Source organism: Penicillium crustosum (assembly GCF_028827405.1).
Source record: "Penicillium crustosum strain IBT 35664 chromosome Unknown utg000003l_segment0_segment0, whole genome shotgun sequence".
NCBI lineage: Eukaryota > Fungi > Ascomycota > Eurotiomycetes > Eurotiales > Aspergillaceae > Penicillium > Penicillium crustosum.
The window spans coordinates 3266461-3287651 of record NW_026623124.1 but is presented as its reverse complement, the minus strand read 5'-3'; the positions used below and the strand labels follow the sequence as shown (position 1 = coordinate 3287651).

The following is a 21191-nucleotide window of genomic DNA, read 5'->3' as shown; positions in this document are numbered from 1 at the left end:
GGTGTGTTGGAAAGTTAGCATGGTCACGATCAAATCGAATTGCATATTTTTAGGGTCTTCTAGTATCTCTTGAGTTGACGTCGAATGTTTTCATATCGGTCTTATCTTATCGCAAACCCCCCAATTCTCCGGCCACCCCACTCCGGCATTCTTCACTTCAGCTTGATCGCTAGTGCAGAGCAGATATCCCTGCTCATTTGCTGATTGGCTCTATCAATCATGTCTGTCAAAAGAGTTCTGGTCATTGCAGGATCAGACAGCTCAGGGGGAGCGTAAGTTCAAACATCCCACCCCGCATAACCATTGGGGAAAAAAAGCCGTACCCCATCAAATGGTCTCCAAAGCGATACTTGACCTTGTACCCGTATAATTTGGGCTGCAAGGTGATTTAAACAACACTCTAACATATTCCAGTGGTCTCGAAGCTGATCAAAGGGTCCTTGCGGCCCATGGATGCTATGCTCTCACTGCCACCACTGGGTTGACGGCACAAAACACATTAGGTGTGCAAGACATCTTTGTTGTGCCCTCAGAATTTGTGAGAAAACAGATCAATGCCGGGCTGGAAGATGTGGGTGCAGATGTGGTAAAACTGGGTAAGCCATTTGTATTTCATATTCGGTCCTTTTTGATACATAACTAATGACCTCCTAGGCATGCTCTCGTCTGCTGAGACAATTGATGTCATCGCAGAAACGCTGCAAACCCACAAAGTCCCTGTAATCGTTCTAGATCCGGTATGTCAGAGTTCTTGTTCTCCGAAGTACTACTCTAACCAGCATCAACAGGTTATGGTTTCCACTAGTGGCTCCAAGTTGCTACCTGAAAAAGCAGTCAAGGAACTACGAACAAAGTTGCTTCCTTTGACCACAATTCTAACACCAAACATTCCTGAGGCTCTTCTATTATTGAAAGATGCTGGAGCAGAGGCCTCTGAGCCGAAGGACCTAGAGGGGATGGTTGAGCTTGCTAAGAAGATCTGCTCCTTGGGCCCCAAGGCGGTTCTCCTCAAGGGAGGTCACCTTCCTTTGACGAAAGACCACAAGGCATCTCAAGACCCGAAAGAGGGAACCTTAGTGGTGGACATTCTCTTCGATGGAACGACAGCCACCTTGTTCGAGACAGAGTTCTTGGTATCCAAGAATACCCACGGTACGGGCTGCTCGCTTGCTTCAGCAATTGCCGCAAACCTGGCTTCTGGCAAGGACATAATCAGAGCGGTCCGTAGTGCCGTGCGATTTGTTGAGGTAGGGATCAAGACAAGCATTGACCTAGGTAAAGGGAGTGGGCCGATCAATCATTTCCACTCCACCTACACTATGCCCTTTGCGCCGTATGTGACCCACCCCTTGGATCTTTTAATTTTCTTCGTCCTAATGGTATTCTATTTAGTGGTCGATTCCTTGAGTATATCTTGGACCGCCAGGATGTGCAGCAAGTATGGCAGCAGTTCACCCACCATGAGTTTGTCGAAGGCATGGGCCAGGGTACGCTACCTCTTGAACGGTTCAAGGCATACCTTGTGCAAGATTATCTCTACCTGGTGAGACAACCTTCTCCAATGCGGTTGGGAGAAGACATTCAACTTATCAAAATTCAACCTGTAGGTACAATTTGCCCGAAGTAATGCACTTGCATCATACAAGGCCAAGAGCATGGATTCAATAGCAGCGGTAAGTGCTCACCACACCTGTTTTCAATATCAATCTAATACAATCACTCCAGTCGGCCCAGATTGTCCTCCACATACAGCGGGAGATGGCATTGCACATCGACTACTGTGCCTCTTTTGGCCTTTCTAAACAGGAGATGGAAAATACACCTGAAACTATCGGTAAGCCGATCCTGCCTCTCTATGAACTCGATGTGCTAATCTCGATATGCATAGCTTGCACCGCATACAGCCGATATATTTTGGATGTAGGCCAATCTGAGGACTGGTTAGCCCTCCAGATGGCCCTCACACCATGCTTGATTGGATATGGCGCCATTGCAAAACGGTTGCATGCGGGAGAAAACACTCTTCGAGAAGGGAACGCCTACTGGAAATGGATCGAGAATTATGTTGCCGATGACTACACGGAGGCTGTACGACTGGGTTCAGGTAAGTCATATTGTAAAGAACGAGCGGAACATCTCACTAATTCATGTCATGTCATAGCATTGTTAGAAGATCACATGCAACGTGTGTCACCTAGTCGCATGGAAGAACTGATTAAGATCTTTGTTCGGGCTACAGAATTGGAGATTCGCTTCTGGGATATGGGCCTTGGGGGCACAAGGCAATAGATTTTAAGATCATAGTCTGCTATCTACGCCTATGGAATCTTCCTTTGATCTAAGAATTGCGAGGTTGATGTGATTGCCTTATTCTGGATCAACGCTGCAGCTTGCGGATGAGTTAGCCTTAGTGTAAATTACGGAGAAATAACCACACTTCTGCGTCATCAAGCTGTTTCTTTGCTTCCAGAATAAGCCATAATAATTCACCTGCATACACGTGAAAATATTCAACGTTGAGGTCGTTGAATTCCCCCAAATCTACATATTTTGCCTCTCAGGATTCTCGAAATTCTATTACTTCGCCGTCATTCTAAATTTAATCGCCACTCGTATTATATTCACGAAGAGCCTGCCTTGTCGCCATCTTCTTTCATTATTTGCCCCCTTTATATCCATGGACCAACGATTCCTGGCGCAAATCTAAAAAATTCCTTAAATTTTCTGCCTGAAGTTGATAACAGCGACCAATCAAAGACCAGATAGACAAGAAGGATGAAAGCGGCGAGTATGCACTAGTCCTGTTTAGGCAGGCGGTTGGAAAGGTACCTGATCCAGACCTTGGTCATGTGATGATACGGGCGAAAAATACAAAGAGGAGCTAAGCCTAATCGAATTTTTACTCGCGCCTTCCTCCCCTGGGTTTTTTATTTTTTTCCTCCTTCCTTTTCTTTCAAGTTCTTGACCTTTTCCTACTTTTACCTGTGAACTCGTCCTTCTTTCTTCCTCTCTTCATCCTCCCTCTTCTCATCTTCTAATACCCCCACATTCTCTTTTTCTTAAACCCTTTCGCAGACTTAAATCATGTCGTACGGAGGTGGTTACTCTCGCGGTGGCGGCGGCGGTGACTCCTACCGGTAAGTTCATTCCCACACAGACTTGTTCTTGTCTCCTTTGTTTGTCTCATCAAATGCATGGATTTCTGGCGAAAGCCTCAAGCCTGCACTTGCTTGCGATCGTGTTGGACCTTGGGATCCCGAGTCTATCTTGATTTCACATCCAATACCAAGCGGACAGGAGACATCGCACATTACCAGAAGAAGAATTTGTACTAATTTGGATGTTCTAGCTCTCGCGGAGGTGAAGGCGGCTACTCTAACGGTGGCGGTTACGGCGGCGGCGGTGGTGGTTACGGCGGTGGCCGTGGCGGTGGTGGTGGTGGTTACGGCGGTGGCGGCTACGGCGGTGGTGGTGGTGGTGGTTACGGCGGCGGTGGTGCTGCCGGTGGTGACCGCATGAACAACCTCGGCGCTGGCCTGAAGACTCAAGACTGGGGTAGGTTTTCATTCAACGGCAAACGTGTTTATTTGGTTTGAACAATACTAACTTTGGTTTCACTTAGATATCAACACCATGCCCAAGTTCGAGAAGTCGTTCTACAAGGAGCACCCCGATGTCACTGCTCGCTCTGAGGAAGATGTTCAGGCCTTCCGCAAGTCCAAGGAGATGGCCATTCAGGGTACCAACGTGCCCCGTCCCGTTGAAACCTTCGACGAGGCTGGTTTCCCCGCGTACGTTTTGTCCGAGGTCAAGGCCCAGGGCTTTGATGCTCCTACTGCTATTCAGTCCCAGGGCTGGCCCATGGCTCTTTCCGGACGCGACGTCGTCGGTATTGCCGAGACTGGTTCCGGCAAGACTCTCAGTTACTGTCTCCCCGCTATTGTTCACATCAACGCCCAGCCTCTCCTCGCCCCTGGTGATGGTCCCATTGTTCTTGTTCTGGCTCCTACTCGTGAGTTGGCTGTTCAGATCCAGGCTGAGATTACCAAGTTCGGAAAGTCCTCCCGTATTCGCAACACCTGTGTCTACGGTGGTGTCCCTAAGGGTCCTCAGATCCGTGACCTTTCTCGCGGTGTTGAGGTTTGCATTGCCACTCCCGGTCGTTTGATTGATATGCTTGAGGCTGGCCGCACCAACCTTCGTCGTGTCACTTACCTCGTTCTTGACGAGGCTGATCGTATGCTTGACATGGGTTTCGAGCCCCAAATTCGCAAGATTATCGGCCAGATTCGCCCTGATCGTCAGACTTGCATGTGGTCCGCTACTTGGCCCAAGGAAGTCCGTCAGCTCGCTTCTGATTTCCTCAGCGACTACATTCAAGTCAACGTCGGCTCCACCGATCTCTCCGCCAACCACCGCATCACACAAATTGTCGAGGTCGTCTCCGACTTTGAGAAGCGTGACAAGATGATCAAGCACCTTGAGAAGATCATGGAGGACCGCTCCAACAAGTGCATCATTTTCACTGGCACCAAGCGTGTCGCAGATGAGATTACCCGATTCCTCCGTCAGGACGGCTGGCCTGCGCTTTGTAAGTTTTCAATTAGTTCCTCACTAGCACATGCGCACAGTACTAACATATTTTCCAGCCATCCACGGTGACAAGCAACAGAACGAGCGCGACTGGGTCTTGAACGAGTTCAAGCAGGGCAAGAGCCCCATCATGGTGGCCACCGATGTGGCCTCGCGTGGTATTGGTATGAACAAACTACATCCCCCCTCCCTCTTCCATTTCCTCCTTTTTGTCCCCCCTTAAGGGGCCCTTGAAAAACAATCACCCGTGTTGACGTTGTGTTAAAACAATGGCACGGTGCTCAAACTCTCTCGAAGCACGTCGGTGTATACGCCGCGTCCAGGCGCATCTGGTCATCCTAAATGGTTCACATGCCAAAGGGACCTTGGACTCACAGTGCAGCACAGCAGCAGGCATTCTAGCCTGGCATTGATTCTCCATTCTCCATCTCTTGTGTGACAGACTCGTAGAAGAGTCGAATTTTTTTTCTCACACAGCGTTGTTCTTGAACTGTTGAACTGTTGAAGGCTGCATTTCCAAGGTTTCTCTAGGACCACGATACTACCGCCATCCCATGGGTTCGCTTCCTTGGGATTTTCTTCAATGAAACCCATCAAGAGAGCAGTGATGCATCAAGTCCTGCACGACGGAGAAAGGGTCCTTCACGACCATACTCCTCATACCCCCACTAATATTGTATTTGCTAACGAAATTCCTCTTGAAGATGTGCGCGACATCACTCATGTGCTCAACTATGATTACCCCAACAACTCGGAGGACTACGTCCACCGTATTGGTCGTACCGCTCGTGCCGGTGCCAAGGGTACCGCCATTACCTTCTTCACCACTGACAGTAAGTTTACCATCTGTGTCTCAAGACATAAGCAAGTTGTACTAACCTTCCTTTCTCCAGACTCTAAGCAGGCTCGTGACTTGGTTACTATCCTCACTGAAGCTAAGCAGCAGGTTGACCCCCGTCTTGCCGAGATGGTTCGCTACGGCGGCGGTGGTGGTGGTGGTCGCTGGGGTGGCCGTGGACGTGGTGGTGGCCGCGGTGGCTGGGGTGGTCGTGGTGGCGGTGGTGGTTTCACTGCCTCCAACGCTGCCCCCGTCGGTGGTAACCGCCGTTGGTAGATGCCTCTCTGCTGCTCCCCGTGCAGTCAGTCACTTTCCCTTGTATTGTGCACTATCCCGGTAGACTCTTTTCTATTTCTTCGGCTTCATGCGTAACTCAGGCAGGACGGCGTTATCTTTGATGTCATAGATAGTTCTTACTTATTCTTTCTTGCGTCCCTATTCTACAGGGGGTTTTTTACGGTTCTCAGTTCTCGATTCATCAGTTTTAGTGAGATTCTAGGGCTTGAATTCTCACGGTGAATCCATGCATGTTCATTAGTTTCAAAAAGTTTCATGTCTCAGAGAGTTCGCCCGCCTCTGATCTCAATCTGCAATAATGATTATTCTTCATAACGTTTGCGCTTTCTCGGTATCTTAATTCAAACCAACTCCAATGTAATCAAATCATATAGATAATCCCTGAAAATGTGCCTACAGTAGCTATTACCTAACTATCCCCAACCCTCACTATCCATGCAACCACCTTTCCACCTGTCCAGCCAAAACCTCATGCACATGGCTTGTCATATGACCCGAATTAAACCAGAAATACCTCTCCAATGACGTCGGACACCCATACTTCTCATACTCAACTGCAATATCCGGCTGATCATACCCAGCACAGAAGTCCGTCGTATTCACAATGCCATACTTCCAGGGCTCATCAAGCATACCCATCAACCTCGTATGCGCATCAAAAAGCATAACCCGCGCCTCCTTATGCTTTTCCGCAAATGCAGCCGCATGATCAGCTAGTGCATCATTGTACCACCCAACCTGCGTCGCATTCGGACTTGGCTCACTCTTTACTTGGTTCCCTGGCGTGCGGTCTAGCGGCGGTAGGTTCATGAACAGATAGTTTCTGTAGCCCAGGTTATAGAGGCTCTCTACGGAAGCGAAGAGCGTGTCTGTGAGGGCTATATAGAAGGATGGGAAGTCGACGGCGTATTTGGCGCTATCGTTTATGTCGTTGATGCCGATCCATATGGCGAGGAGGGTTTTGTCTTGCTTGAAGCCGGCCAGGTTGTGTAGGAGGGCTGGGTGGCCGTATTGCTTGAATTGGTTTATTTGGTCTACTAGCGACACTGTAAAGTTGTGGTGGAGGGGTGTGCTTGAGTTTAGTTAGTCGATGTTCGGAAGTGATGAACGATGCATTCGTGAAGATTGTGGATTGTGGATTGTGCTTACTACTCGGTTGAGATATCAGCACCTGCAAATGCAAAATCCCAGAGTTGCTTTTTGCAGTTTTGAGGGGAGGTGAGGCCTTCGTGGACGCCGCAATTTGTGAGATATTCGACCCAGTTGGGGCCGCCTTCTGCTGTTGCGGTCTAAACGTAGAAATTTAATATCTAATCATGATCTGCTTGACTCATTTGCGTCACGATACAAGCTTACTTGATTTTGAACTATCTTGTTAGAAAGTAGGGTTTCGGCATCATAGGCGAGGTTGAATTGGTCTCCAATGAAACTAAAATTCTGGTGTCCGAGGGTTCCCTGGACATAAGTGTAGGAGTCACCGAAGGCGATTCTTTAGTATGGGGTTAGTGATGCTTGTGATGTTGTAGTTTCAATACACTTACAGGGCCTTGGTTGATGGCCAGTCGAATTTGGCCGGTTTTGATAGAGGGCCTGCCCTGGCGAGAGTAGTGCCAGAGGTGATGACCAGGATGCATGCCGTCAGAAGAATCATTGAGGCAATTGGATCAGTAGACCTAGCATAAAACGAGGAAGGATTTCCTAGCTTGTAGATAGTACGGAATATATAAATCTCCGGGTAGACGATCTAGTTCGTTGACCCCGCAAATGGTCGATATCCGGGGAAATTCTGCAAACTTGACGGAATATAATTTTCCATCAGTTATTTTATTCGACGTTCTTTTGATTAGTACCTACCTCGCAGTCAATTGTGGATAAAGGGAAGGGAAATGAAATCCTGAACTTGTGGTGCTCATAGAAAGACATCCAATATATTCCCCCACTTTGACCATAATGCAGCATATAACAAGAAGGTCATAGAAAGCCATATCAGACTATTAGTGGGAGTATTCTCTGATACTTGAAAATTTGCACCCTGACCAGCGTACCGAGTTGGCACAGCATCTTAGATATTTGTCTTCTCGCCAGGCACGAGTGTGTGCGGACTTATAAGTCAACATAACATGATAACCACAGATCCCACCAACAGAGTACCTGGTGCTTATATTGCCTGTCAGTGGCAAACAAACTCCAAGAAATGTGAAAACAAGGGAAGGTGATGGAAGAAGTAGATATAAGTACTTACTGGGGTGGGGCGACAGCCCTGGCACTGGATACCTCAGCCTTATAGACCTTACCTCATTTGACACAAGTGTGTGATGAATCTGTGATGAATCTACACTAGGAAGCATTACTTATGTGCACTATTATGCTACTAGTAGGGGTCGATTTCAAACCTGCCGAGATTTTCGCTGCATATCCCAACATTCAAGCTTTATGCTTAAACGGCCCACAGCGAGGTTATGTTGTGGGTTCCCTTTAGCGTCTCACGACATGACAAGCTCTGAAATACCAATGTCTAAAGCTATATGGGGATCAGTGGGGGTCCGCCATTTCTTTTTTGGGTTTCGGTTTGTATACAGAGTACAGATATATAAATTCTCGGGCCGGTGTCTCTGGCATTAGAAATGCAATGAATTCTATCTGGATTTACTGCAAAATATCGCCATGATAGTCATAGATCTTTCTAGACTATTACGAGAATGCAACACATAAAAATACCCAGCCACGTGCATAGCGATGTCAGGATAGTTTCCCGATTAGCCGACACAAGTACCAATTTCCCATCATTCTGGATCATAGTCTTCACCCAGGGGCTTTGACCACAACACCCAAAAATGAGATTCCCACTACGGAGTACGGAGTAGAAACACACCAAAAAGAGACCTGCATACATGTCAATGCGTCGACTCCAAACTCTGTACGGGGTAGACAATCCGGTAAGCATGTACCTACATCCCGCGCATGCATGCATACAACGTCTACTCCGTACCGCATCTTGAAATAGCCCTCGGCACGAAAAATACACCCGAAAGTATAATACATGATTCAAAAGCCGCCTAAGAGAGCGACGTGCAGTAGTGCGGGCAATACACTAGCGTTAAACGGTGTACGGAGTAAGATGAGTACTCAATTCCCGTAGTATGCATCAGCAGCATGCATAAGCGCCTCCCACGTCAAGGCGCTATACCAATCTCCAGAGAGAGTTTTCATCCGACGATGCACGTCGGAGAACAAGGGTGTGGATACGAATCTCCTCCCCCCGGTCCAGATCCAAACCGAACCCTAGGAAATTCACCAGCCGCATTGCCCAGATTGTCCGTGGCCAACAGGGGGCCGACCCGACAGCAGGACGCACTAGTCAGACAACGTTTGCTGTATCAGGCGATAGTGCGCCCCCTAGAGAAAAAAAAGAAAAGATAAAAAAAAGCAAATATGCTTGTGTTTACGTTTCCCTTTTTTATGTTGTTTAGAGCAAACGTAGAACATGCATGGAATATATTAACTGTCCTCGTATACTCCGTATTCAGGTTGGTATTACCTAGGGCTTCTGATTTGATGGACTACTGAGCATATGCTATGACTCCAGGGCTTTAAGTTGCAGTATTGGAAATGGAAGCAATAGATTAAATTATGCATATATAGTGGCAATAATATAAAAGTAGTATTTTCACATGTCATCGCAGATATGATCGTAGGCAAGATCTTCGCTAACAATGTGTCAATTTCTTCTCGAAAGGTAAATTTATTAGCAGCGTGTCATTATATTTTGGACTTGCTTGGCTCCCTGTCTCGGGATCTTAATCCCTGTAGGAATCAGTCTCATTTATTGGAGGAATGATACTTGTCTCCCGCCATTTAAAGATTTCAATATAAGATCAAGGTCAATGTCGGTATAAGTTTTAACCGAGGTTCCATCACAGTTGTACATTTCAGTCTCAACCCCTGGAAAAAAAAAAACACGCAAAAAAAAGGTAAACGTGAAAAAAGAGAGACCTAAGATACGAAGCAATTCCGTAGAATCACGGATCATCATCCGGGGTGTGCTGATCCGCATAGGTATGTATAACGCGATCTGCCGAAGCATTAGCGGGCGAGACTTACTATGTTCAGTGTAGTCTATCAATTTATCCGCTGGCCATGCACTGGCCAAGCACTGGCCAACTGTGGAGTTCAGGGAGATTGCGCTTTTTTTTCGCCCTAAGAGCACAGACATCAATTTTTCTGATAGGAACTCGGCAAGTTCGTTGACTTTCGGCTACTGTATGTATGTTTAACCTCAGGGCAAAGACACTACCCCTTTTTCACTTGGTTTTTTTTTTTTTGTATTTGGATGTATGGAGTATCAAGGACCTGTGTAGTTAAAGAGCAACTCTGGCTCGGGAGATCATCGCGTGTAAGGCATGACAAAACCAGATTCTGGCGTGCTGGGGAAAAAAAACCGCCAAGCCTTGCCTTTTCTCTAATGATCGCCCCCTGAACGATTAGAGCTAAGGAAATTGACCGGAGAATACCCGCCTATTGTACATTGTAGACTCGACCAGACCATGTGGGAACATTTTCCACTCTCCTTTCTTACTCGGTCATTTGCTAGCTCGTTTAACCTCAGTTAGTACAAATATACGAAGTGGATATCATTCTGTTCTTACAAAGACTTATATAAGGCAAATTGATAATATGCAATATGCAATATGCAATATCGAAAAAAAAGACTAACATGCAGAAATGGGCCCACGTGCATTAAGTGACATGGATGAACGTCTGCAGGTCCTTTCGGGATTGAGACATTTAATTCTGAGAAGTGTTCTTTCTTTTTTTGATTTCTCTCTTTTTACTGTCCAAATAAAAACAATAAACTACAGCCGCGAAAGGCGCTTTATATTACACTATCATATGAATATGACCAGGAAAAAACAAAACAAAAAAGAAAGAAAAGCAAGAACAAGAAATCCCCTCAATAGATAAATATGCAGTTCTGGAGCTTTGGGAAATGCAACTAGGGCATAAAAAATTGGGGACAGTCAGGGCTTTCGGGTTGATCGTCCGAAGTCGCGGAATACAGGCCAAGGTATTATTCACCTGCGTACGCATATGTTATACGGGTGTACGGGTGTACGGAGTACAGCGCGACTGGATACAGAGCGGCTGCGGCGTCCAATGATTGACGCGCCATATGAATTTGATATTGATCATCCCGTTATGCCCTCGACACCGGATATCCCGCACCAGACATTGGAAACTGGTGTGTTGTCCGCGCGGAGTCCGCTAAAATGGTCCCACTGTTATATCGTTTGGAGATTGTCGGTGTCGATTTGATTTGTATCCGTCCATTTGTCCACCGGTTAAGTTAATGGATTATTATTTATCCCTAATAACAAGGTACTTGGGTACTCCGTACTTTGGAAGACAATACTTTGCACTCCGTAGTTAGTACATGACTCGTTAGGGCGTATCAGGTATAAATGATCCCGTGAAGAATAGTGTCACGAAAGATAACCCCAAACAAGTAAAAGGCATTAAAAATTATCCAAAATCAAAAATCAAAAAGCCCTTCACTTGCTTTTTCCTCACCGGCAGTGGAGGAAGAAGTTCCGCGCCTGCGGGGTGAGATCCGGCCCCCCTGAAAACGCCAATCATCAATTGAAAGAGCGAGTGTCGGTTTTCCGAGCTAAGAGCCTTGCATCTTGAACATTTTCTCCCTCGTTTTTCCCGTGTTCTTCCTATCAGACTCCTATTATCCAGGGTGGGGGTTTGGAGCATACGGAGTACTCCGTACTAAAGATGTACGGAACGGAGGACGGAATGGTTTTTTGATCCCCCACTTTCTCTAATGGGGAGGCTGAAATGTGAATTATTAACAGATTATTAGGAGAATATTAACGCGAACACCGAATCACGAATAACGGGGGGTACCAAGGGGATGTAATTACGGTAAGGATTATACTGTCCTCCACTATGGATTGAGCACTGAGCATACACTGATCGTACCGGAGAGCCGCCGAGTACTCCGCTCGCAATTTGATGAGTTTGACCAATTGGCGGTGATAGTGGGCTCGTCCCACGGAAATGCCGCTAAGAAAATGATGGCCCCCTTTCTCCTCTTTTCTTGGTACGGAGATTGGTGTGGTATGTGCTTTTTTGTACTATAATTATCATATATAGAAACGGTTATTAGATAAAACGTCTAAGCTGGTACCTATGTACTTATGTACTTATGTACCTATGTACTCCGTAGGCAATATAGGATTGGAGATCGAAATAGGTATCGGAACTTGCATCTAGAATTGAACTTTAACCACTTGATCTTGAAGACGTAATATTTCTCAGACACGTCCAGATATCAGGAGATAGGCTCCGATCACCGGGGGTTGTTGTTGTTGTTGTTATTCCACGGTCCCCACTCACGCGTCTGTAGGTATCGTAACGGTTACGCGACCAGATATGTATTCTTGTCATGACTCAACCGGTTTCATTGCAGAACGTTAACATGACTAGCCTGTGATTAAGGCGATTAAGGTGTGATCGAACATAGCCGTTGTCTATAAGTGGTATACCCTCAATGGGTATTCCTAAGTTTCTTTATGTACGTTCTACAAGTACATGGATCATGTACTAGGGCAGTTGGGTTCTACACCGAAGTATGCATATGTACTCTGTATGGAGTACTGAATACCTGTAATCAAAGTGCAACACTGAACCTCCTTTTCAGGAAAAGAAGCTATCACCGGCTTCAACCGCCCTCGGCTTTGAACCTTTGCATCAGACTTTTACGCTAGACCGAAACAAGTCAGGGCTGTCCACCGAGCTTCTCCATTTCTCCACCCGACTCCACTACTTTTCTCCTATTGGTGAAATAGGGACCGAGTGCCTGCTTTGGGTGCCTTTGGTCGTCCACACTAGCCCTGGTCTTCCCGAGTCCCATCGCTTCTTCTTCCCCCGACTTGCGCTACTCCCTTTTCTACCTTAGTTCCCTTCCCCTACGGCTAACTAGGTAAGTGTCCCAGTATCTCCCCCTCCCCTCTATACCCCTTTTAGAATCGGTTCCATCTGTCGGTTGAGGTTCCTCGGGCACGCCATTTCCTAGTGCCCACCTCAAAAGCCCTGGCTCCTGACATCTTGGTTAGTACCCACGGGCCATACACGCTAGGTTCTCCCTTTCGACGCACCCGAGTTGCGGGTAGACTAAGAGGCCTCCAGTTAGGAACCTAACCAGTAGTCCTTAGCAAAAAACAACAACACCTGTATACATCATTTTTTTATGATATTCCCATCCAGCAATAATTATTTATTAATGATAGAAGAATTTGAGAAATTGGGTTGCCACATCTCTCCCCTGGATGGTTCCGCTTTTTTTTTTTTCTTTTCTTTCAAAACCCGAAATCCGAAAAAAAAAAAAAAAAAAAAAGTGTTATCACACGGACATGGAAAGCTTAGCCGGTAACGACACTGAGGGGAAAGGGGGCCAACCCAGTTAACTGTCGGAGTATTGTGTGGAAAAAGGGAATGGTCCGAGATCAGAGAAAGTAAATGATTAATTTCATTTTTATCCCCTCTTTTTGATATTCTCTTTTTGATATACGGAGTACATATATTCAAAATGTGTAAATGTTTCTCCTCGGAATTCTTTGTATTTATAGTGTACTGTGTATTATCCCCTGTCTATATACGGAGTACATCGTATATGGAGAGGAGATACATACAAGGTGAGACTACCCAGGTGTTTCCAAGGTTCTATTGAATTTATATTGAATATATAAAAACCAAAAGCTAAAAAGAAAAAAGAAAAAAAAGGAAAAAAGACAGAAAAAGAAAAAGAAACCCAAAAAAGAATGCAGATGTAATTTTCGCATGACCAACGATATCGCCAACCAAAATTACGTGGTCCACCTAGAGGATCCACAACATCCTCGGATCCCACGAGGACTACTTTTCCTTTCTCCTAATCGTCTTAAATCGTCTTACCTTTTAGCCTGCTCCAAAGTCGCGTTGACTCCTGACTTTTTCTTTGACTAGTCTCTTAGTTATTTCCCCCGTGGCTATTTTTCCCGGTGCCTCGTGCTTACCGCCACCTGCAAGGCATCCTCGTCCGAACTAAAGATTAAGCATCTAAGCATCTTGGTATCAACCTCCATTCTTTTTTTTTTTTTTTTTTTTTTTTCTTTCTATTTTTGAAGCTACGCGCTTTCAATCCCCAATTTACAATATCTTGAATGTTGTGAATTGAAAATATCCTATATTCTTCTCTTTCTCCCCCCCAGATCTCTTATCTCAAAAGCATCTGTGCGCAAACCTGTTCGATCAGTGTTTCGCGACTCAACTTCACACAATATCAATTCCCTGGGAATTGAACGGAAAAAAAAGGTACGTTAAAGAATACATATGTATCCTAGATCTGGAGAAGGCCAGCCACGATCCCAACGTGGCAACCTAGTGCCCCCGTCCCCTTGCTTGGAACGTGTCGGACCGACTCATCAATTTCCCCGACTTTTTTTCCCACCCATTGTTGTGTTGACGCGTCTTGACACAGATCCAACGCAAAAAACTGTTCCTTCCTAGATTCGTCGGCATCCTTGCGCGCGAATCCTCTCTTTTATGGACAACCGGCCCGCTTCCGAGTACGCACAGCCAGGTTCGCACCACCCAAACACCGTGACCGACGCACCCTCTGAACAAAAACCTGCAGACCAAAATTCTGCTGCTGCTGCTCACTACACCCCGCAACCCGAGGTCCGCCCTACGCCGCAGTACACACCGCAGCCGGAGGTTCGACCTAATATTCCCTCGGCCAACACCCCTCAGTCGGATTACGGTCTGAACCCTCCGCCGACCGCCCGCTCGCCTGCCTACCAGGATTATCTGCACCGTCCTCCCCAGTCCTACGCCCCCAACTCCCAACCCGGTGGTGCGGCAGGTATGGCCCAAGCAACAAGTCCGTTCATCAACACCTTGCCTACGGGCCCGCGCAGTCCGCACTCAAAGTCTGACGCGCCCGTTCCTATAGATCCTTCGCTCCCGGCCAACAGCCCCACCTACCCTCCTCCCTACTCTCCTTATCAGCCTCAGGGGCATGAGATGGCGCAGTACCAGGGTCACCCCCTCCGCCTCAGCACATGTACGCGCGTCCGGATTGGCCTCACAGCTATGGACAACAGCATCATGGATTGCCGGGACCTTATGCTTCCCCGGCCACAACGGTTGGTTCCACCTCTCCTATTCCTGCACTGCCAGGGTCACGCGCTCCAAAGGTATGTTTTTGATGATTCCTGGGGGTATTTCTGAAGGCTTTTCACATTGTTCAACCATTGTCTGTCTTGGATGCCTCTGGGGGTTAGCTATGCGGTTCGTAGGTCGCCATCGCAGGGATCGTCAAAAACAGCGTGCTCTGCCCCTCAACTGCTTCCCTTTTTTTGGGGGAATATGATTGGGAATCCATTGGGTTTGATCAAAGCTGATTCACGGTCCACTCTCATCTAGGTCTACTCATTTGTCCCAATCCCTGGTGCACAGCAGCATAAGCGTCCCCGTCGTCGTTACGAGGAAATTGAGCGCATGTATAAGTGTGGATGGAACGGGTGTGAGAAAGCATATGGTACTCTAAACCATTTGAATGCACACGTGACTATGCAATCGCACGGTGCGAAACGCACTCCTGAGGGTAGGTCCATCTTATTTTCTTTGTTTTTAGATGTTTGGGGGCCAATGCGACGGAGATCTTGAATCTTTTGTCGCAAATGGCTGGATCGGGTTAGCGCCGGCCCTCGGACGCTAGTGAGTTACACTAGATGTCGCGGGGCCCGCAGTAGCGTGGCCGACGGCGTGGAGGTTAAGCTTGCCTCTTATCCCTTTCCGCCGTCCCCTCGCTACCAAACCTAGCCCATGCTATTCCTATTTTGGAAACTGGTTATCACTACCCAAGTTCACTGCTGACTTTTCTCTTCTAGAATTCAAGGAAATCCGCAAGGAATGGAAGGCTCGCAAGAAGGAGGAAGAGGCTCAGCGTAAGGCTATTGAGGAGCGTGAGCGTGCTGCCGCTCAGGCCGCCCAGGCCAACCAAGTCGAACCTCCCAATCCTTCTGACCCATCCCACGGCCAGCCACCTTCTTACGCCGGTGGAGTCCGTCCTCAACTCCCTCCGATCGGATACCAGCCTGCGGATAGCCAGGTCCCCAGCCAGTACGGTGGTCCTCCTGGCGGTGGAATGGTCTATCAGAACAATGCACAGATGGCCTATCCTCCCAACTACCCTCACTCTCCCTACCAGAGCGGACCTGTGTACCCGCAACGTGAGTAATGTCGCCGCCTTTCTCTCTCCATACTAGGATCGACTCTCTGGACTTCTCTTTCGACAAAGTCATCCTCGCCCGACCTGTCAGCTGATCCATAAATTCGCTACGGCTTCCAGAGACTCAATCCAACTATCCGCAATAATCTTTTCCCCCGCATAATCACCTCTTCCGCTATGGACCTACACGGACGGAAATGCATTTGATTTTTCTTTCTTATCACGATATCCCCTGTCCTTGACTAATGTTCTCGTCCTGGATTCCGATTCCCATTTTCCTTCCCCTCAACACACCACGTCACTTCCGCTCTCAAGTCCTTCGTGCTATGATACCAACCTCTGCGGCTTTTATTCCTAATCTGTCTAAGAGTGGCTTTTCCAGCTTTGTTCTATACCTGTCATCCTTTTTTGTGTTAGAGTGCATCGAGCTGAGAGGGTGTGCTGCCCTTTTGCACCCTCTCTCTGTTCTGTTTCCTACTTGAAATTCGATGCAGAAAGTGATGTATGTCTTATCCTTGTTTGCCTGTTTGCTGGGGTCGTGGCTTCAAGGATGGGTTGGCGGATTATTTGCATCTGTTCATTATCGACAGCATTCTCCCAAAATCGTTCTCCTGGGGGTTCTTTGTTTTAGTCTTACCTGTTTCTCGTTTTCCTCCTATCTTGTGTTAAACTTTGCTACATGCAAATTGTGTTCCCTTCTCTCCTCTCCTTCTCCATTTCCTTTCCATGACGTACATTATGCTCCACGGACTTATGTTCCAATCTGATTATGTGTATCATTTATTTTTCTTTGTCCTTTTCTATCCTTAGTGCATTATTTGTATACGGGTTAGTTAGCAATTCTCATTGTCTTGTTAATGTGGTGTACTATATGCCTAGTCATTGGTTGGGTATGCAAACGAGGACACATTTTCAGTGATATGTAGGTCAGAAAGTACGGAAATGGAATCCACCAAATACATGCTAGTGCAATCATGACCCAAAAGAAAATAAAAAGAAAAGAAAAGGCACTAACCTATCTTCCTCTGTATTATGCGCTAGTCTGACTTAAGCATATCAAAAAAGGCATAGATAGCCGAGCCAGAGAGAATCAAAACAGACAGACCATAGTACTCCGTATTGTAGCAACAGATCAACATTTGTATCCATTTTCAGCTAAGCCACGCCTAACCAAAATCAGCACTAAGTAGTACCGGCACTTACGTGGACCGAACACAATACCATGCATTGAAAGCCGTTTGATGTGCGTACGCACCGGCAACTACACTACTGCACAAGGTACATACATGTATGTATGCGAGTGGGAGTACCTGACTAGAGCCAAATAAGACAAAGCGCTAGCCCTATGTAACTATATGTGGGCTGTACATCATACATAAGACAGGGAAGCTAGTACAGTAAAGTGTAAAAGCGTAAGATGTCTCCACGTGGTTGGGGACGTTAGTATCAGCCACCGATATCATCGTGGGGAGAAGTGGTAATTTTCCGCTTTTAGAGTTATTCCTAATCGTTTCTAGCTTGCTTCCTCTTCCCGTCTAGCTGCCCGCACATATGTCACATTGCTTAGTGCTTAGTCTGCTTCTCTTTGTACCCCACTGGGATGTTCCTTAGCTTCGGACTAGTGTCGTGTGCTACTCTGGGTAGCACGAAAGTATAGTCGTCTGGTTGGGCTAAGGAGGACGCTAGATAGGCAGGATGTAGGGATTGATCTACATGGGTATACAGGTAAATGTTAAATGAAATATATCTACTATGTAGCTATGTAAAGTCTTGGATTTTTAGATCTCGTGTACATATGTAGGTAGGTATACTTGGATTGAATAATGGGAATACAATATACTTGGGCACAATGAAGACTCTGAAACCTGTGGCTTCGGCTAGATATTATGGATCTAATAATAGAAAATCTATGAGATAGAGAAATGTGATGTAGTTTTTATATGAAGCTTTACATCCACTTCGATATAGGTTGATTTAAAGTAGGAAATGTACCATCTTCATCCACAGATCAGTACATGGGCTAAGTCCACGGGTGTAACGCAGATCCAGATACCCCAAGGAAACTAGTACACTAGTAAAGTACTTAAACGCACAGAAGACTCTGGGAAATGTGCTCTAGCGCTCCCGTCAGGCCCGCAGGGAACATGGGTGGAAGGAATGGGAACTAAACCACTTGCAGTCTAGTTGGATGTCAGCGAACCTGAGGTATCAATGAGTGTTGATGCCTCAGGCGGAGACAATTACTGCCTGAATATACGGACATCAAGTCTAGACCCGATATGAACTAGCGCCCGGACAATCTGCGAAATTGTTTTGCGGTCCGTCTCCAACATGCAATGAAGAAATAACAATCTGTTCTTGTTTTTCCATTTTTCTATTTTGCCACTTCGCCCTTGTTGAATTCGTGTCTCTCTTTATAGCATTGTGCAGGACACAAGCTGAACGCCTGGAAACCACAGTAATCCGGTCATGACATTCCGGTTTCCGGGGTCGCTCGTGAACAGAGCTTTGCGCAGCCGACTTCTTACCGCGCAGCAATACCGTGCTACTACTGCATCCCAACGACTACCACAGACATGGATCGCGTCGAGTAACTACCGCCAATATATTTCCTCCTCTTCCTCCTACAACCGATCTTCCGATAGAGACCGCGATGCTCGCCGCATAGGACATGTTGGCGAGAAACATTTTAAGCGTCGGCATGACAATAGGCGGAAGGGCCAGGATGTCAATACTAGGGAGAGTCATGATATGTTGATGGCCATTGCGTCGGGTTCGTTGACTGGGCGGTACAACAGCCAGCTTGAATCTTCAGCAAGTAAAGCTCTGGATCCCGAGGCCGCTGAAACCGAGGAGTTGGAGAATGATCCATATGATTACGGGGATGGTGAAAGCGAGACGCAGGAGAACGGTGTGCTTGAGGATCAGGTATCGAAAGAACAGGATGTTGAGGCTGATATTGAGGCCGATTCCGCCGATGGCGAGGTTCCTGAGAATACCAGATTTCGCGGTCCGCTTGGAGGAATGCCTAAACTCACACCCAAGATCATCAACGAGGAGTTGAAATGGTTGAATGACCCTCGCAAAATGGCGGATCGGGTCGCGCGCATTTTACACAGTGGCAATCCGGCCCTGGCCGCGGCCTTGGTTCGCGCTGGAACAAAGCAGGGGTTGAGATGTGATGTTGCCTGGAATCACCTCCTGCAATATTGTATGGATCAAAACCACCCGCAGGCTGCGTTCAAGTTCTATAATGATGTGAGTTTTGTCGTTCTGCGGTGCTACCACTTAGGGGGTTCCCCAAGATTGGGGCTTGGACTTGTATGCTGACAGATTTTCTCTCGCAGATGAAAAAGCGTGGCAGGAGACCAACTCCCAGAACGTATACGATCATGTTGAAGGGCTTCAGCTCAGCCCCGAGGTCTTTGGGTGTCGCCAAAACTGCCGCCTCTGTCTACCGCTCGATTGGTTCACCGAACTCCGGAGTCAAACTTGATATCATACACACCAACGCTATGCTTACAGTCTGTCATCGTCATTGGGATATGGATCGGCTGTGGAAGATTGCCGGTGAACTACCCGAAGAGGGACCAGGTGCCCCGGATGCTACCACATACACTATTATCTTGAACGCTGTACAATTCGCAGCTCGCCGAGATGTAGAGAAAATGTCTCCGGATGAGATTGAAAAGATTCTCGAACGGAAGGCCCAGGTTATTACCGAAGGCAAGCGGATTTGGGCCGATGTCATCTGGCGTTGGAAGAACCAAACCTTGAAAATCGACAATGAACTTGTTAACGGCATGGCCAGCTTGCTTTTGGAAGGCGGTAGTGATATTGACTGTTACAATGTCATGGAATTGTATAAACAAACCATGGGGATCCCCATACTGCAAAAGCGACCCACCGAGAACGAAAAGACGACCCGCCGCAGGATCACCCCCGAGCAAACTCAAGCGATTAAAGTTTCAGAGGCTACGCGGCAATCAGAAATGGAAGATGTTCCGTTTGTAGACGAAAACAATCGACCAATCCAAAGTTTGGAACCGGCCGTGGAACTTGAGCAAGACTTGAAAGAAGAGGTGGAAGAATTGGAGATGGAGGAAGAGGAAGAGATGGAAGAGATGGAAGAGGAGGAAGAGGAGGACTTCACAGAACTCTTCAAACCTGTCGTTCCCCAGTCGGAGGAGCTATCATTCCTTGAGCCAAACAGCAAGGAACTGACTCTTATCCTGAATGCTTGTTTCACCATGACCCAAGGATCCGAGGGGGGTCAGGCATACTGGAAACATATGACTTTGGAAGACCACGAATACCGCATTGACCCCGATACCTTCACCTACATCCAATATTTCCGCCTCCTCCGCATCTCTCGTTCCAGCAAAATCGCTCTCAACACCATGCGAGACCAAATGGTCCCCTCCGGCCAAGCAACCGGAACGGCATTCCACGTCGCTCTCAGTGTCTGCCGCCGTGATCGTCGCAACCACTCAGTTCTCAATCACGCAAACGAGCTGATGGGTTTGATGGACAAAGCATTGATCCTACCTGACATTCGCATCCTCGAAGGCTATCTGGAAACCATCCAGATTCTTTCCTCTACTCCATCCACCCTTTTGTACCTCAGAGGACTCGACACAGAAGATCCCAAGTCCTCCAAGACCACTAGACTACACGAGATGGGCCGGAAGCTACAAGCGAAGCTGCGACTAGTTGCCATCGCCACCTTACGGCCATATATCCTCCAGCTGCACGAGGCAATGGAGAACGGCAAACCCGAGTCGAAGACTCGCTGGAGTGCCCTCCAGAACACACTTTCGGATTCTGTCCCCGGTCCCGCGGCTGTGAAGATCATGTCGCGGGTTCGTCTGGTGGTTGACGATACCCTTAAGCTTGATTATAAGCCTTATGTTTCAAAGGCCGAGCGCAAGGCCCTTGACGCTGACTCGAAGATGCTGAAGAAGTATTCCGATAAGGATGTCATTGCGGCTTTCAGGAACAAGAAGGTATACCCAACATTTGAGCAGAAGGAGGAGGCTCGGGAACGCATCAAGAAGTTCCAGTGGGAGGCTCGCAACTCCCGGAACCAAGGAAGTTCGGATCAGAAGGAGTTTTCCTCGTGAGAAGCACATATTGAGGCTTAATCATATTCGTGGCCTTTGCCACGAGGAGACTGAGTGAGGT

General features: G+C 47.3%; 5 protein-coding genes across 5 annotated transcripts; 4 read left to right on the top strand and 1 right to left on the bottom strand.

Moving 5' to 3' along the window:
• Positions 1 to 219: 219 nt before the first annotated feature.
• On the top strand, positions 220 to 2289 carry N7487_008331 (uncharacterized protein; the record flags this gene model as incomplete). Its single annotated transcript, XM_056876061.1, has 9 exons — positions 220 to 272; positions 415 to 596; positions 655 to 737; positions 789 to 1333; positions 1393 to 1543; positions 1608 to 1673; positions 1726 to 1834; positions 1889 to 2104; positions 2162 to 2289. 9 exons carry the CDS (start codon positions 220 to 222, stop codon positions 2287 to 2289), a joined length of 1533 nt encoding a protein of 510 aa, XP_056728249.1.
• Positions 2290 to 3084: 795 nt separating this feature from the next.
• Positions 3085 to 5707, top strand: N7487_008330 (DEAD-box ATP-dependent RNA helicase DBP2; the record flags this gene model as incomplete). Its single annotated transcript, XM_056876060.1, has 6 exons — positions 3085 to 3137; positions 3350 to 3555; positions 3623 to 4591; positions 4650 to 4757; positions 5298 to 5426; positions 5487 to 5707. The coding sequence occupies 6 exons, from the start codon at positions 3085 to 3087 to the stop codon at positions 5705 to 5707; spliced, it is 1686 nt and encodes a 561-aa protein (XP_056728248.1).
• A 450-nt stretch (positions 5708 to 6157) lies between these two features.
• N7487_008329 (SGNH/GDSL hydrolase family protein) lies at positions 6158 to 7379 on the bottom strand (the record flags this gene model as incomplete). The annotated part of the gene is made up of 4 exons (XM_056876059.1): positions 6158 to 6800; positions 6878 to 7017; positions 7085 to 7217; positions 7270 to 7379. The coding sequence occupies 4 exons, from the start codon at positions 7377 to 7379 to the stop codon at positions 6158 to 6160; spliced, it is 1026 nt and encodes a 341-aa protein (XP_056728247.1).
• A 6938-nt stretch (positions 7380 to 14317) lies between these two features.
• Positions 14318 to 16727, top strand: N7487_008328 (putative C2H2 transcription factor (Con7); the record flags this gene model as incomplete). The annotated part of the gene is made up of 4 exons (XM_056876058.1): positions 14318 to 14970; positions 15007 to 15064; positions 15200 to 15380; positions 15667 to 16727. The coding sequence occupies 4 exons, from the start codon at positions 14318 to 14320 to the stop codon at positions 16014 to 16016; spliced, it is 1242 nt and encodes a 413-aa protein (XP_056728246.1). The 3' UTR covers positions 16017 to 16727.
• A 1749-nt stretch (positions 16728 to 18476) lies between these two features.
• On the top strand, positions 18477 to 21130 carry N7487_008327 (pentatricopeptide repeat-containing protein; the record flags this gene model as incomplete). Its single annotated transcript, XM_056876057.1, has 2 exons — positions 18477 to 19265; positions 19355 to 21130. 2 exons carry the CDS (start codon positions 18477 to 18479, stop codon positions 21128 to 21130), a joined length of 2565 nt encoding a protein of 854 aa, XP_056728245.1.
• Positions 21131 to 21191: the final 61 nt, after the last annotated feature.